General features: G+C 41.7%; 1 protein-coding gene across 1 annotated transcript in view; it reads left to right on the forward strand.

Annotated features, from left to right (window-relative positions):
- ddx43 (DEAD (Asp-Glu-Ala-Asp) box polypeptide 43) overlaps positions 1-13,411 on the forward strand; it is a 66,485-nt gene that overhangs the window by 32,985 nt on the left and 20,089 nt on the right. The window contains exons 6-10 of the mRNA XM_078541935.1: positions 3,044-3,200; positions 3,307-3,425; positions 6,200-6,310; positions 7,689-7,830; positions 12,989-13,089. Of these exons, the coding sequence (XP_078398061.1) occupies positions 3,044-3,200; positions 3,307-3,425; positions 6,200-6,310; positions 7,689-7,830; positions 12,989-13,089 (630 nt within the window). The remainder of the gene's footprint in view (positions 1-3,043; positions 3,201-3,306; positions 3,426-6,199; positions 6,311-7,688; positions 7,831-12,988; positions 13,090-13,411) is intronic.

Raw genomic sequence — 13,411 nt, forward strand, 5'->3', positions numbered from 1 at the left:
CCGAGGGCACAGCCTCAGAGTAAAGGGAAGACCTTTTAGAACAGAGATGAGGAGAAACTTCTTTAGCCAGAGAGTGGTGAATCTATGGAATTCATTGCCACAGAAGGCTGTGGAGACCAGGTCATTGAATGTATTTAAGACAGAGATAGATAGGTTCTTCATTGGTAAGGGGATCAAAGGTTACGGGGAGAAGGCGGAAAAATGGGGTTGAGAAACTTATCAGCCATGATTGAATGGCGGAGCAGACTCAATGGGCCGAATGGCCTAATTTCTGTTCCTATGTCTTATGGTCTTATGGACAGAGCAAAATATTTGTTCATTTCATCTACTATTTCCGTATTATCTACTATTAACTCCCCATTTTCACTCCCTAGAGGACCAACACTCGCTTTACTTTTTTCCTGTTTAAACACCTGTAGAAACTCTTATCTGTTTTTACATTTCCAGCTAGCTTGCTCTAATTTCTTTCTTCTGATTAACCTTTTATTCATTCTCTGCTGTTCTTTATATTCTGACCAATCATCTGACCTGCCACTCACCTTTGTGCAGTTATACATTTTCTTCCTGAAGTTTGATGCTTTCCTTAACTTTTTTAGTTAACCACGAAATGTGGGTCTTCCCCTTAGAATTTTTCTTTAGAGTGGGAATATCCTTATTCTGAGTATTCTGAAATATCCCCTTAAATCTCTACCACTGCTTCTCTATTGATCTATCCTCTAGCCTAGTATCCCAGTTCACTTCAGCTGGCTCAGCTTTCATGCCCTTATGCCCATAGTTGCTCTTATTTAAGTTTAAAATACTAGTCTCAAACCCACTCTTCTCCCTTTCAAATTGGATGCAAAATTCAATCATGTTGTGGTCGCTGCTACCCAGGGGTGCCTTTACTCTGAGGTCATTAAGTAATCCTGTCCCATTACACAATACCAAGCCTAATATAACTTGCTCTCTGGTTGGTTCCAAAGTATGCTGCTCTAAGAAACTATTTTGAAAGCATTCTATGAGCTCCTCATCCAGGCTATTACTGCCAATCTGATTCTTCCGATTTATATGTAAATTAAAATCATCCATGATTATTGCCATTGCTTTATTCCAAGCACCTAATATTTCTTCTTGTATACTTTGTCTTACATTGTGGTTAATGTTAGGGAACCTATAGACCACTCCCACCAGTAACTTCTTTCCCCATTACTCCTTATCTCCACCCAAGCCAATTCTACATCCTGATCTCCTGAACCAAGTTTCATCTCTAACTATTGCACCAATGCCATCCTTGGTTAACAGTGCTACCCCTCCACCTTTACCTAGCTTCCTTCTCTTCTTGAATGTTATATAACCCTCAATATTCAGGACCCAATCCTTGTCATCCTGCAACCACGTCTCCATAATAGCTATCAAATCTTATTTATTTACTTCAATGTGTGCTATCAATGTCATTTACTTTATTCTGAATGCTACGCGCATTCAGATATAGAGCCTTTAGCTTTGTCTTTTTGTTATCTTTGCAACCATCTAGACTTGACTTTTGATGTACTCTTAGATTTTTTTCCTAGTTTTTTAGTTGTCCCTTCCTGCCATTCTCTGACCCCCATATTACTATTTTGTTTTCCTGTCTTGACTCTAACCCTTGATTTGCTACATCTTCCCAAGCTTGATTCCTCACCCCACCTTGTTTAGTTTAAAGCCCTCTCTACTTCCCTAGTTATGCAGCTCGCTTAAAAAAACACTGGTCCCAGCATGGTTCGGGTGTCGACCGTCCCAATGGTACAGCCCCCACCTTCCCCAGTACTGATGCCAGTGCCCCACAAACCAGAACCCACTTCTCCCACACCAGTCTTTGAGCCACACATTAATTTCTCTAATCTTATTTGTCCTGTGCCAATTTGCACATAGCTCAGGTAATAATTCAGAGATTATTACCTTTGAGGCTCTGCTTATTAATTTGGTGCCTAGCTCCTCATACTGACTATGCAGAACCACCTCCTCATCGTGCTTATGTCGTTGGTACCTACATGGACCATGACAACTGGGTCCTCCCCCACCCACTGAAAGTTCCTCTCCAGCCCTGAGCAAATGACCTGAACCCTGGCACTGGGCAGGCAAAACAGCCATCTGGACTCTCGATCTTTGCTGCAGAGGGCCGAGTCAATTCTCCTCATTATGCTGTCCCCTACTACCACTACATTCCTTTTGCTCCCCACACTTGAATGGCTTTCTGTACCACAGTGCCATGGTCAGTCAGCTCATCCACCCTGCAATCCCCACTTTCATCCAAACAAGCTGAAAGAACCTCAAACCTGTTGGACAATTGCAGAGGCTGACACTCCTGGCCTTCGGGTCCCCTTACCTGTCTCAGCTGCAGTCACAGCCTCCCTGCCACCTTCCAAATCAGAAGACCCTATCGTAACAGGTGTGACTATTTCTTGGTACAAAGTGTCCAGGTAACCTTCCTCCTTCCTGATGTGTCGCAGTATCTGCAGCTTGGCTTCCAACACAATGACTGTGAGCCTAAGCTCTTCAACCCACAGACACTACTGCAGACGTGTTTGCCTTGAATCACACTGGTATCCAGTTGCTCCTGTATGTTGCAGCCATGACACATCATGTGTCATGCCATCCTTATGTGTTTTTTATTAATTACTTAAGTAAAATAATTGAATAAAATAATTATGTATTCTATTAATCTTACCACACATTCCTGTACTATTTTAAACCTTAGGAGTAGAATAGACCTTAGCTGCCCACCAGATACTTACCAGATACTCACCAAACAGATAGAACTAGTTCCTACAGGGTGAAAAAGTTAGAAAAAGCAAAGGAGCACCTCTCTCCCCTCCTCACTAAACTCCCTCAACTCACCAAACTTCCAGCATTTTGTTGACTCCAGTGAGAGGAAACTTGAGAGCAAGTTCCTATTCCTTTGGCCCCAGGATCTGAAAGGGGTTGGGAGGTGATGTATTCTTTCAAAGTTGCTTTTTAAAGTTGTCCTATGTCTTAAAATGCTCATCGCAAGAATCTCTCTGAACTGATGTGCTTGTTTTAATAGAAAGTTAAACAACAATATAATGTGTGAAGATATAATTGAAGGCAAAAAGCGACACATTCCTAATCCAGTGCGTACATTTATGGAAGCTTTTCAGCATTATCCAGAGATCATGGCAAATATTAAGAGAGTTGGGTTCCAGCGTCCAACACCTATCCAGGTATGGAAACTTCACTTTATATTCGGCTGCTTTCCTGTAAACTGGTCATTCTATGAATGCAAGTGAAACTTAGTGTTGTTATGTGTGGATTGTGTTCATGCTTCAGTCTCAAGCGTGGCCAGTAATCCTACTGGGGATTGACTTGATTGGAATAGCACAGACAGGAACTGGAAAAACTCTGGCGTATCTTTTACCTGGGTTCATCCACCTTGACCTGCAGCCAATGTAAGTTACTTCCTGTTTTCTATATTGCTTTCTGACACACAAATTCTATCTCCTTTCTCTCCTTCGCCTTTCACATTATTAACCTTTTGTGTCCTCCACTTCCAGCCAGGCCTGATAGAGCCGAACCTCATCCGGTACAAATCAGCTGATCAGCTGAGTACAGAAGCAGTGCACTGTGTGGTGAGGCAAACTCTGCTGCTTTTGGCCATGATTGTCTCCATCAGCCTGCTGAAAACTGGCAAAAAAAAACCAAGCCAATGGCAATTACATTGGCTTCACCACTTAGGCAACATGTTCCAATTCCTGAGACTATCAAGAAACCCAAGTCAGGAGTTCAGGCATCTAGTGCAGGCCGGTACCAGGGCCGGGATGAGTAAGATGAGAAGAGAGGAATGAAAGAGCAGTGGGTTAGGTGACAAGCATGGATTGTAGGAGAGAAATTACTAAGGGAGGAAGAGAGTTCAACAACATAAGAGTTGCTGGGATAGATCAAGAGTAGGACATCTTCATTTGAACACCATGAGAATATAGTATTTAAGGTTGTCTGTTTAGTACTTCGAAAGAATGAAAGGGATGTTCTGGGAAGTAGTTTGCATTGGTTGCTGAGTCAGTGCAAGGGCATCAATTTCAGATCAACTCATCAGGGGAACAATTGGAAGTGTCTTTAATGCTGAAGGATGTTGGGCTATTGCGACAGTGGAAGATGCAGAGTCCTTCATACAAAGGAGCTAAATATTTGAAAAAGGAGAATGAAAATGGTAGTGGGATGGGACTGTGGGGAGAGCTCGTTTAAAGAGAGTCCATTGGTGTTATGTGGATTGGGACTGAGGGGAATGGAGATAAATATGTGGTCTAATTTTGCTTAAAATTCAGTGGTTCAGTGGATCATTGGAGTACCAATAAAATTGAAGCAAAAATTCAATGGTGAGTTGAAGAAATCATGAACATTTGTGTGCTTTGTCAGTTTTCAGTCAGACTGCCTGATTAACCCTGGGCTTCGCATAAACTGCAGCGTCAGCGGCTTTGCTGAACGTATTTCTTTGCATTAATTGCTTGGCTTTAGCACACACCATAAGCATGTGACTTGAACAAGTAACATTGTTCTAAAGATTATTATCAATGCCTCAAATGAAGTCTCTTTAGGCTGCTTGAAACATAATGATACTGTTTTCCTAGCCTGAACTCAAGACAGTCATCCCTGTGCATTGGAACCGCCTCAGACATCATTCAGCAATGGATTTCGCTTCTGTGTTGTAGTTCTAATCTAATCTGTTGTTTCTTTCAAATGAATCATTTGAAGTCTCAACACGTTTAGCTTCTTATATTCTCCATTTTGTAGCAAAAGCCAAAACCAGCACACAACATGTGATGTGAAACCAGCGCAGCAAAAATACCTGTGGAAAAAAATGAAACTATCATGACTAACTCCATAGCCTGTACACTTTCAAAATGTTCAAGTAAACTGGTACAGTATATACAGAGCAAAGTTCAAACAGTTTCACATCATTCACAACTCTCAACCGTGCCATTGTGCATTGTCCAGTTCCTCAGAGATTACTGCCCTATAATCATTAATTGGTGAGATTACCTCATTGTAACCATTATTCAGTGAGATTACTGCACTAATAAGGATAATTATAGGCTTCAGGATGATGAAATGGACAGAAGTATTACATATTGGAGTTCAATGCAGGGAAATGTGAAGTGAAGCAATTTGGAAGGATTAATATGAAAAGAAAATATACTATATATGTCACTATTCTGAAAAGTGTAGATGAGCGGAGAGATCTTGGTATACATATACACAACTCCTTAAAGTGGTAGGGCAAGTTGATAAGGTAGTTGAAAAAGCATATGGTTCCTTAACTTTATAAATAGAAGAATAGAATATAAAAACAAAGAGATCATGCTAGAAATTTATAAATCACTGGTTAGGTCTCAGTTGGAGTAATGTGGACAATTCTGGCACCACTCTTCAGAAAAGATGTAAGGGCTTCAGATAGAGTATGGATCAGTTAAAAAAGTGACCTAATTGAAATTTTCAAGATGATGAAAGGTTTTGCTCGAGCAAATAGGGAACATTTATTGTCCATAACCAGTGGCCGTAAATTCAAAATCATTGGCAAAAGACCTAGAGGGAAGATGAGAATTTTATTTCACTCTTGTTGGGAGCAGAAATGCTCCACCTGAATATGTGGTTGAAGCTGGCTCCATAAATAATTTCGAATGAGTTGGACAAGTGCTTGAGGATAAGGGACTTCAGGGTTATGGACATAAAGAAAGGGGTGGATGAAACATGACTGCTCTTTGAAAGAGTCAGCCCAGGCATGATGGCCCAGTGCTAGTTTCTATGACTGTAATTGTTAGTCAGTGTGGTTACTGCACTGTAAACATTCCATAGCTCCTTATTCAGTTGTTATGCTGTGATTGCATTTAATGGTCACTTGCTGTTGGCAGCTGCCAAGGCTTGTATTGTTGGGTAATTAGTCCTTTACTGGTTCTTTAGCTCATTGATAAATCAGGTACATTCTAAATGATACAATATATTTGGTGTCAACTTACTTCTCAATGTTAAAATTTTGATACTGAAACATCACTCATCATGTTGATATGAATACTCCAGGGTAAGGCCTCAGCCTCTATGTTGTATTGAGAAGCACATACTTATAATTGTTTTGAGACTTGCTAGGAGTCATCTGGCTGATCGAGGGTATCATCCTATCCCATTGGATTGTGCCATGTCTGTACTGCGTAACAGCTTTGTTTTTATTTAGGCTGCGGGAGAAGGGTGATGGCCCTGGGATGTTGGTCCTTACTCCAACTAGAGAGCTTGCTCTTCAGATACAGGAAGAGTGCAACAAGTACAGTTACAAAAGAATTAAGAGGTACTGATGATAGCTGTGCAATAAGTTAAGCTAACAGTTGGAGAGAACTACTTTCATGTGTCCTGTTGTATCTTTGCATCCACAACCTCCAACCTTTTGTATGAAAACCTCACCATAACTCTCCTGGCCTAGCAGTCACTGAGTTTACAGGATATTTAATAGTACAGGGAGGGCGCTCTGACTGGCCAGTGGATCTTGCCTGCTGATTTCTCAAATGTTAGACCTTAGTACATCCAATCATCCCTACAAAATGAATGTTAAATGATGTGGTTTGCTTTGTACATACACCTTGCTGAGCAAACTGTTCCGCAGGCCTACAACCGTGGCTCACAGAATCATATCTGTAGCATAGGTTCCATATCTCCAGCATTGGAAAATGTGGAATATTGTAACAAAATATAGCTAGAAATATTTCTCAGGACCTCTGATTCCAGTCTCCCTCTTGTGGCTTTTTCTCACAGGATCTTTTGGACTTAAAGCCTTTGCTGTGCTCGGTCTTCAGCCCCACATGATAGAGTGGTGGTGTTGATGCCTGTGTAGCTCAGTGTCCCAACAGCCTTGTATGTTTGTGTCAGTGCAGGTAAGCCTTACTGATACCGAGAACAGCAAAGTGAACAGCGAAGGCAACTGATGCTTCACAATCAATACTCTGAGTCCATCAACAAAGTCTCTGGATAAAGATGTAATAAAAACAGAAAATGCTACTAATACTCAGGTCAGGGAGCAATTGTATCAACCAAAACACAGTTAACATTTCAGGTTGCTAGCCTTTCCTCAGAATTTCTGTCTTCCTCTTTACACAGATGCTGCCAGACCTGCTAAGTACTTTCCAGCATTTTCTCTCTCTATTTCAGATTGTCAATATTTGCAGTATCTTCCTTTTACTGTAGATAACTGTACCTTCAGTTTCTGTCCAATTTTGGAACCTTACACCACCTCAGGGAGGGTGAACAGTGACTCACTTCCAGAATACACATCTCAACTGGTTTGCACAGAGAAGGGGGCAGTGACCTGGGGAGGACTGTTCCGATGGTGCCTTTCATTACAGTTTACACAGGAACAGGAAATTAGTTAATGTTTCAGATTGAAGACCGTTGCATTACTACACATCCTCCACTCCAATGATACATTTCACATGTCACTAAAGTTACTTTGGGAGGTCAAGGCAATCCATTGGGAATTCAGGCTGCAGATCAGGCCAATCCCAGTGGAAATTCAGGCTGCAGATCAGACCAATCCCAGTGGAGATTCGGGATCCAGATCCATTCATTTGATCAAGGGAATTTTTTTTTGAATCCTTGTATGTCTTTGAACGGATTTCAATATTCTCATGTTTCCTATTGATCTGTGTTTAATTGTCAGATGTTTAATTTTGCAGCATTTGTATTTATGGAGGAGGAAGCCGTAAAGATCAGATCAACGTCGTTACAAAAGGAGTGGACATAGTTATTGCAACTCCCGGACGGCTGAATGATCTTCAAATGAACAATTATATCAATCTGAAGAGTATCACTTATTTGGTGAGTGATCAGGGGAAGTGAAGCAGAACCTAACCCAGTGTCTTCTGTTTCCACAAGAAGCTTTCATTTGACATGGGTTTTTAATTTTTTAAAAATGGAACCCTCAATGCATCTGGTTTGATCTGGATGCTTCGAAGAGCCTGCATGTAATTTACTAATGCTGTGTGAAGCAGTCACAAAACTGATTCTAGAGTGAGGAGTTTGTGTTTCCCCTTCCACCCCATAACTGCACTGGAGTTTAGGATTGTTTTTAACAAGCCATATTTATTTCTCATGACATGGTGTTCGTTTGAACATGATTGGGCTCATTCATGTGTCAGGTGGTGTTAATTTGCAGGTGCTAATTTGTTGCTTGCAAAATATAACCAAACTTCGGTTTGACCAAAAGTCAGTTCCTTTACAAGACATTAAACCTTGGGATGAGTAAAGATACTTTGGCTAAGTTGAATTAAGGCAGACCAACATCAAGGCCCCTGTCCACACGAGCGGTTGCAGGATCTGGCAGAGGAGCTTTGGTCCAGGTTTCTCCGTGTGCTCTGAAAGTTTTAACTCCATTGCTGCATTTTATTTATTTTTGAACAGGATCCCCGCCTGGAAGCCAGGCTGGCTAACAGGCTTAGCTCCCTGTCAGGCAGGGAACACTCCTAATGGAGGGTGCAGCCTCAGGAGCAGATAGGGAACCTGAATCCTGTTTGGGGTGTGGGAGGGGGTCTGATCCCTGACTCCAGAAGCAGTTTCTGATGGCAGGGAAGAAGATAAGGCGGGGTGATTGGAGGGAACAGGCCAGAGTGAAGCAGTCCTCCTCTTTCTGGCCCATAAGAAGTGCTGTAAAAGCACCTGTCTTTCTAAAAGTAATCCTTGCCTCCATTTGGAAATTGCAGCTGACCAGAGTTAAATCTCCAAGACTGATTAAACATTGTAAAATTTAAATGTCCCCACCCAGGGAGCAGATTGGCTGCACCCCTGCGCCCCCAACGCAATCCGTCCGTCTTGCCTCCTTTAACCCAAAGGGTTTAAGATTTTTAAAATTTTTATCTCTCATCCATTCCCAACCCACCACTTTGGGGTTAAAATTACCCTCTCAAAATGCAGATTTTATTGTTGTTAATGCTCTAAGTTAGAACTTCACTTCCTTTCCCTTTCAGGTAAGGCATGTTTGGCCTGATGAACTTATACCTGATTAGTTTCATGCCCTGAACATTTTGTTTAATTTGTTAAATATTTAAACATACCTGCAGTCAATCTAATATGAGTGCATTTCTGTTATTTTGACTAGCCGATGTCACCTTAGTTTGTAAGCATTTTTTGAGCATCATAACATTAAAACAGGTTTCAAATAGTTTCCTCAACATTTTTATTCAACTCTTTATTACTAAACCTTGCTTTGTGTGTGCTTTTTATTAATTTGGAGAAAGGAGAGTTCAAAAAATCTTCCAATCTAAACCTGAGGAGGGAAGCAATTATTTCCACCCCACCCCTGCATTACAAAGAAAAAGATGCAGTGTGCAGCCACAATGGGCTGAATAGCCGCCTCCTGCACTGTAATAATTCTGTGATTCTGTATGTTTTTGGGAGCACACTCAATGTATTTCAAGAGCAAAGGTTTGCTCTTGATGGTTTGTTCCAGTACATTGCCCTCTTTTTGAGCACAGTGTCACCGTAGACAACTGCTTCCTCTGTCTTAAGAGGGGAAAACATTTTGTTTCAATCAGTCTTTTGTGGCTGCAGCCAGTCTTACTTTTGCAGGATAAAAACAGAAAATGCTAGAAATAATCACCCATGCCTGGCAGAATCCGTGGAGAGAGAAACAGAGTTAATGTCACAGACCTGAAACGTTAACTCTGTTTCTCTCTCCCTCTCCTTAGATGCTGTCAGACCCACTCAGTATTTCCAGCACTTTTCTGTTTTTATTTCAGATTCTCAGCATCCGCAGAATTGTGCACTTGTTTCATTTTGCGGGTGTTTTTTCCTTATCTACCTCTGACAGGCAGAGAATCCACAAAATTCATATTCCCTTTCAAATCTGACACATGCTTCATCGAAATGACCTCGCTCCAAATAGCCTCTGATGGAGCTGGGTGACAATTTATATGAAAGCAATGGTGTACTAAAGGTGAGATAAAATTATACACATTTATTTTCTGTTCGCTGCTTCTGCTCACTTACACACCCTCCCCAAAGTTATAAAAGTCATTGGTTCAAGTCCCAACCCAGAATGCAAGTTGACACTGCAGCACAGTACTGGGCGATTGCTGCATGTGCAGCGAGGCAATACTGGGCGAGTGCTGAGCCGCTGGAGGGGCAGCACTGGGGGAGCGCTGCACTGTTTGAGGTCCCATATTTCAGATGAGGTGTTAAGCCAAGGCTCCATCTTCTCTCTCAAGTGGACGTAAAAGATCTCATGGCACTGGAAATATTTATTCCTCAACCAAAATCACTAAATTAGATCATCTGATCACTGCTTTCATTGCCATTTGTGGAGTCTTGATATGTGTTTGCCTGCAAACTAACTTTGACTGCACTTCAAAAGTAAATGAGTGGATGTAACATTTTCGTGACCTCCAGGAAGATGTTCTGTAAATGCAATTTTGTTCTTACTGTCAAAGTGATCTAAAATTTACAGGCGGAAAGAGGTAATGCTCAACACTGCATTCATTCTGGCTGCTTGCTTTGTACCACAATGGAAAGTTATAAAGAAGAATGAACTGACAATTATGACACTCCTTTCACATTCCTTGCTCTTTGTATAATACCATGGGATCTTTTACATCTCATCTGAAAAACAGTACCTCCAATAGTACGGCACTCCCTCAGGACTGTCCCTCCAACTGTTCTCTGAGTCCTTAGTGACTGTGCTAAGATGGGCTAAACTCATTTCATATCGGACCCTGACATCCAGCAGATAGAGGGGACTTTCAGACCCTCAGCCTAGACTGGATTTTAACCCAAGTGTCCAAACTTGTCAGGTTCTCAGTTTTTAACGTTGGACATTGCATTAGTGATTCACATTACTGTTTGGGTTTTGCTCGGTTTAACCAGGTCTTGATAGAATTTTAGTCTGGATATATCTAGGAATGTTAAATTGGAGATGGCAAAGGATTCATTCATCTGTAAATGGCTGATGAAATTTCTGGGACCATGTGTTGCAGTGCATTAATTCCCCAGCAGGTGGCATTTTATTCAAACTTCAGAGTTTCAGCTGCTTTAAGGGTTTTTGAGAGGAGATTACACTGATATATATACGTATGTGCCAGACAGCTTTGGCAAAGAGGTTGGTCTTCACGTCAGTCTGAATAGTGAATATGGACTGTCTGTTCCACAGAGGATGGACACTGACAGCACAGACCTCTAGTTAGAGGTCAGAGGGAGGGAATCCCATTGCCTATCAGCCCAGATCGAGGCCATTGGATCATTGAATTTGTATTGATCAGTCAATCTCTCCTGGACATCGCTGCAGGAATTCCTCAGGGTAGTGTCCTAGGTCCAAACATCTTCAGCCTCTTCAGCAATCACCTCGATCATGAGGTGAGATGTTGGGATGCTCACTGATGATTGCAGTGTTCAGTCCTATTCATGACTGCTCCGATACCGCAAATTCATTCGCAGCAAGTGCTGGACAACATTCAGCCTTGGGTGATAAGTGGCAAGTAATATTTGTGCCACACAAGTGTCAGGCAATGACGATCTCCAAAAGAGAATCTAACCACCTCCCTTTGACGCTCAACAGCATTACCAATGCGAAATCCTCTTCTAACAGCCTGGGGGGTTACTATTGACCAGAAATTTAACTGCGCCAACCATATAAATACTGAAGCTACAAGAGCAGGTCAGAGGTTGGGCGAGTAATTCACCTCTCGACTTCGTAAAGCCTTTCCACCATCTACAAAGCACAAGTCAGGAATTTGATGGAATACTTCCCACCTGCCTGGATGAATGTGGCTCCAACAACGCTAAAGAAACTTTACACCATCCGTGACAAAGCTGCCTGCCTGATTGCCACCCCATCTTAAACATTCATTCCCTCCACCACCATCCACAAGATGCACTGTAGCAGCTCGTTTCTTCAACATCTTGCAAACCTGAGAATTCTATTGCCGACAAGAACAAGAGTAAGTGCAGGAAAACCACCGCCTGAAAGCTTCTCCCAAGTCACACGCCATCCTGACTTGGAACTATATCACTGTTCCTTCAATGTTGCTAGATCAAAATCCTGGAATTCCCTCCTATTAACAAGATGACGTGAGTACCTATGCCAGAATGACTGCAGCAGTTCAAGAAGGCAGCCCACAACCACCACCTCGAGGACAATTGGGAATGGGCAATGCAAAATGACCTTGCCAGCAATGCCTACATCCCATGAACAAATATAAAAGGAATTAGCATGAGGAGTCAAGCCTATACTTGTGTTCCGGCGAAGTGTCATCAGAGGAGACTAAGTGCATCTTGTATACTGATGTCATTCAGTCTTCATTTTAAAGTTAGGCTTTCTACGCTTTCGTATTTTCAAAATAAATTTCTGTATTCACTTTTATCATAGAAACTGCACTGCAAATGTATTTCTGCAGGTACACCTCCTGTTACTACTGGCAGGAAGGTTTAATTACAGCAGGACTAGTGTATAAAGGCAATTCCCATCAGAAAAATGGAGACTGGAATGTAGAAAGTTGGCAGGAAGTGTATTCAAATCTCCTGTCCCATAAATGTGGTATGTTAACTACCCTTGCCAGTAATCAAGTGCTCACACTTGCAGTGATTACATTGCAACATTTCACCTTGGTCATAATTGCACATCAAATAAAGAGCTTTAATATTTGTAATGATTCTCACTTTGCAAAAGCACCCAATTCCTTCTGAACACGATATATGTTATAATGGTACCCGATGATCTTTAGGGTTTAGTGGATGAGCTCTTTGAAAAGCTCATTGTCACTCTATCTGTAGTTGCCTGTATAATGCTCAATAGAATGCTTACTGTGTGCTGCATTTAAAGCTGCCTGCCACATGCTTTCAAGATACAGGATAGATGCTGCCTAACTGTATATTAGAGGCAGCTCCTTATTGTCTGGTGGTCTGTGTGACAATGAAATAAATCAAAATGTGAGTCATTTGAGCATAGAATAGCTTGTGTTGAATAATCTTGTCATGTTATCTCTAAAAGGTGTTGGATGAGGCAGATCGAATGTTGGATATGGGATTTGAACCTCAAATTATGAAGATTCTTTTGGACATACGACCTGATAGACAGACCATTATGACCAGGTAGAAAAGGATAAACTGATTTATTCATCAACCCCAGTAATTTTTTGTAGAAATTTCAAGTTAATTGATGTTCATATGATCAAGGATTACGCACAGGTTGATGTGGTACAATTGACTGTGTCCCTGGGTGGGATTTGGGGGGAGGAGGTTAGTGAGAGCAGGGTCTGGCTCTTGATTACTGTCACTGAGCGTGTTGCCAATATGGGCAGAATTAGGCATGCCTCTGATCCCTTTTTCTGATTGTGCCGCTAGTTTCTTGGACAGAGATATCGGGGGGTAGCCATATGTGGAACTGTATGCTAACTGAGCACCATGTTTGGAA

The sequence above is a fragment of the Cetorhinus maximus genome, chromosome 5 (assembly GCF_964194155.1).
Source record: "Cetorhinus maximus chromosome 5, sCetMax3.hap1.1, whole genome shotgun sequence".
NCBI classification, from domain to species: domain Eukaryota; kingdom Metazoa; phylum Chordata; class Chondrichthyes; order Lamniformes; family Cetorhinidae; genus Cetorhinus; species Cetorhinus maximus.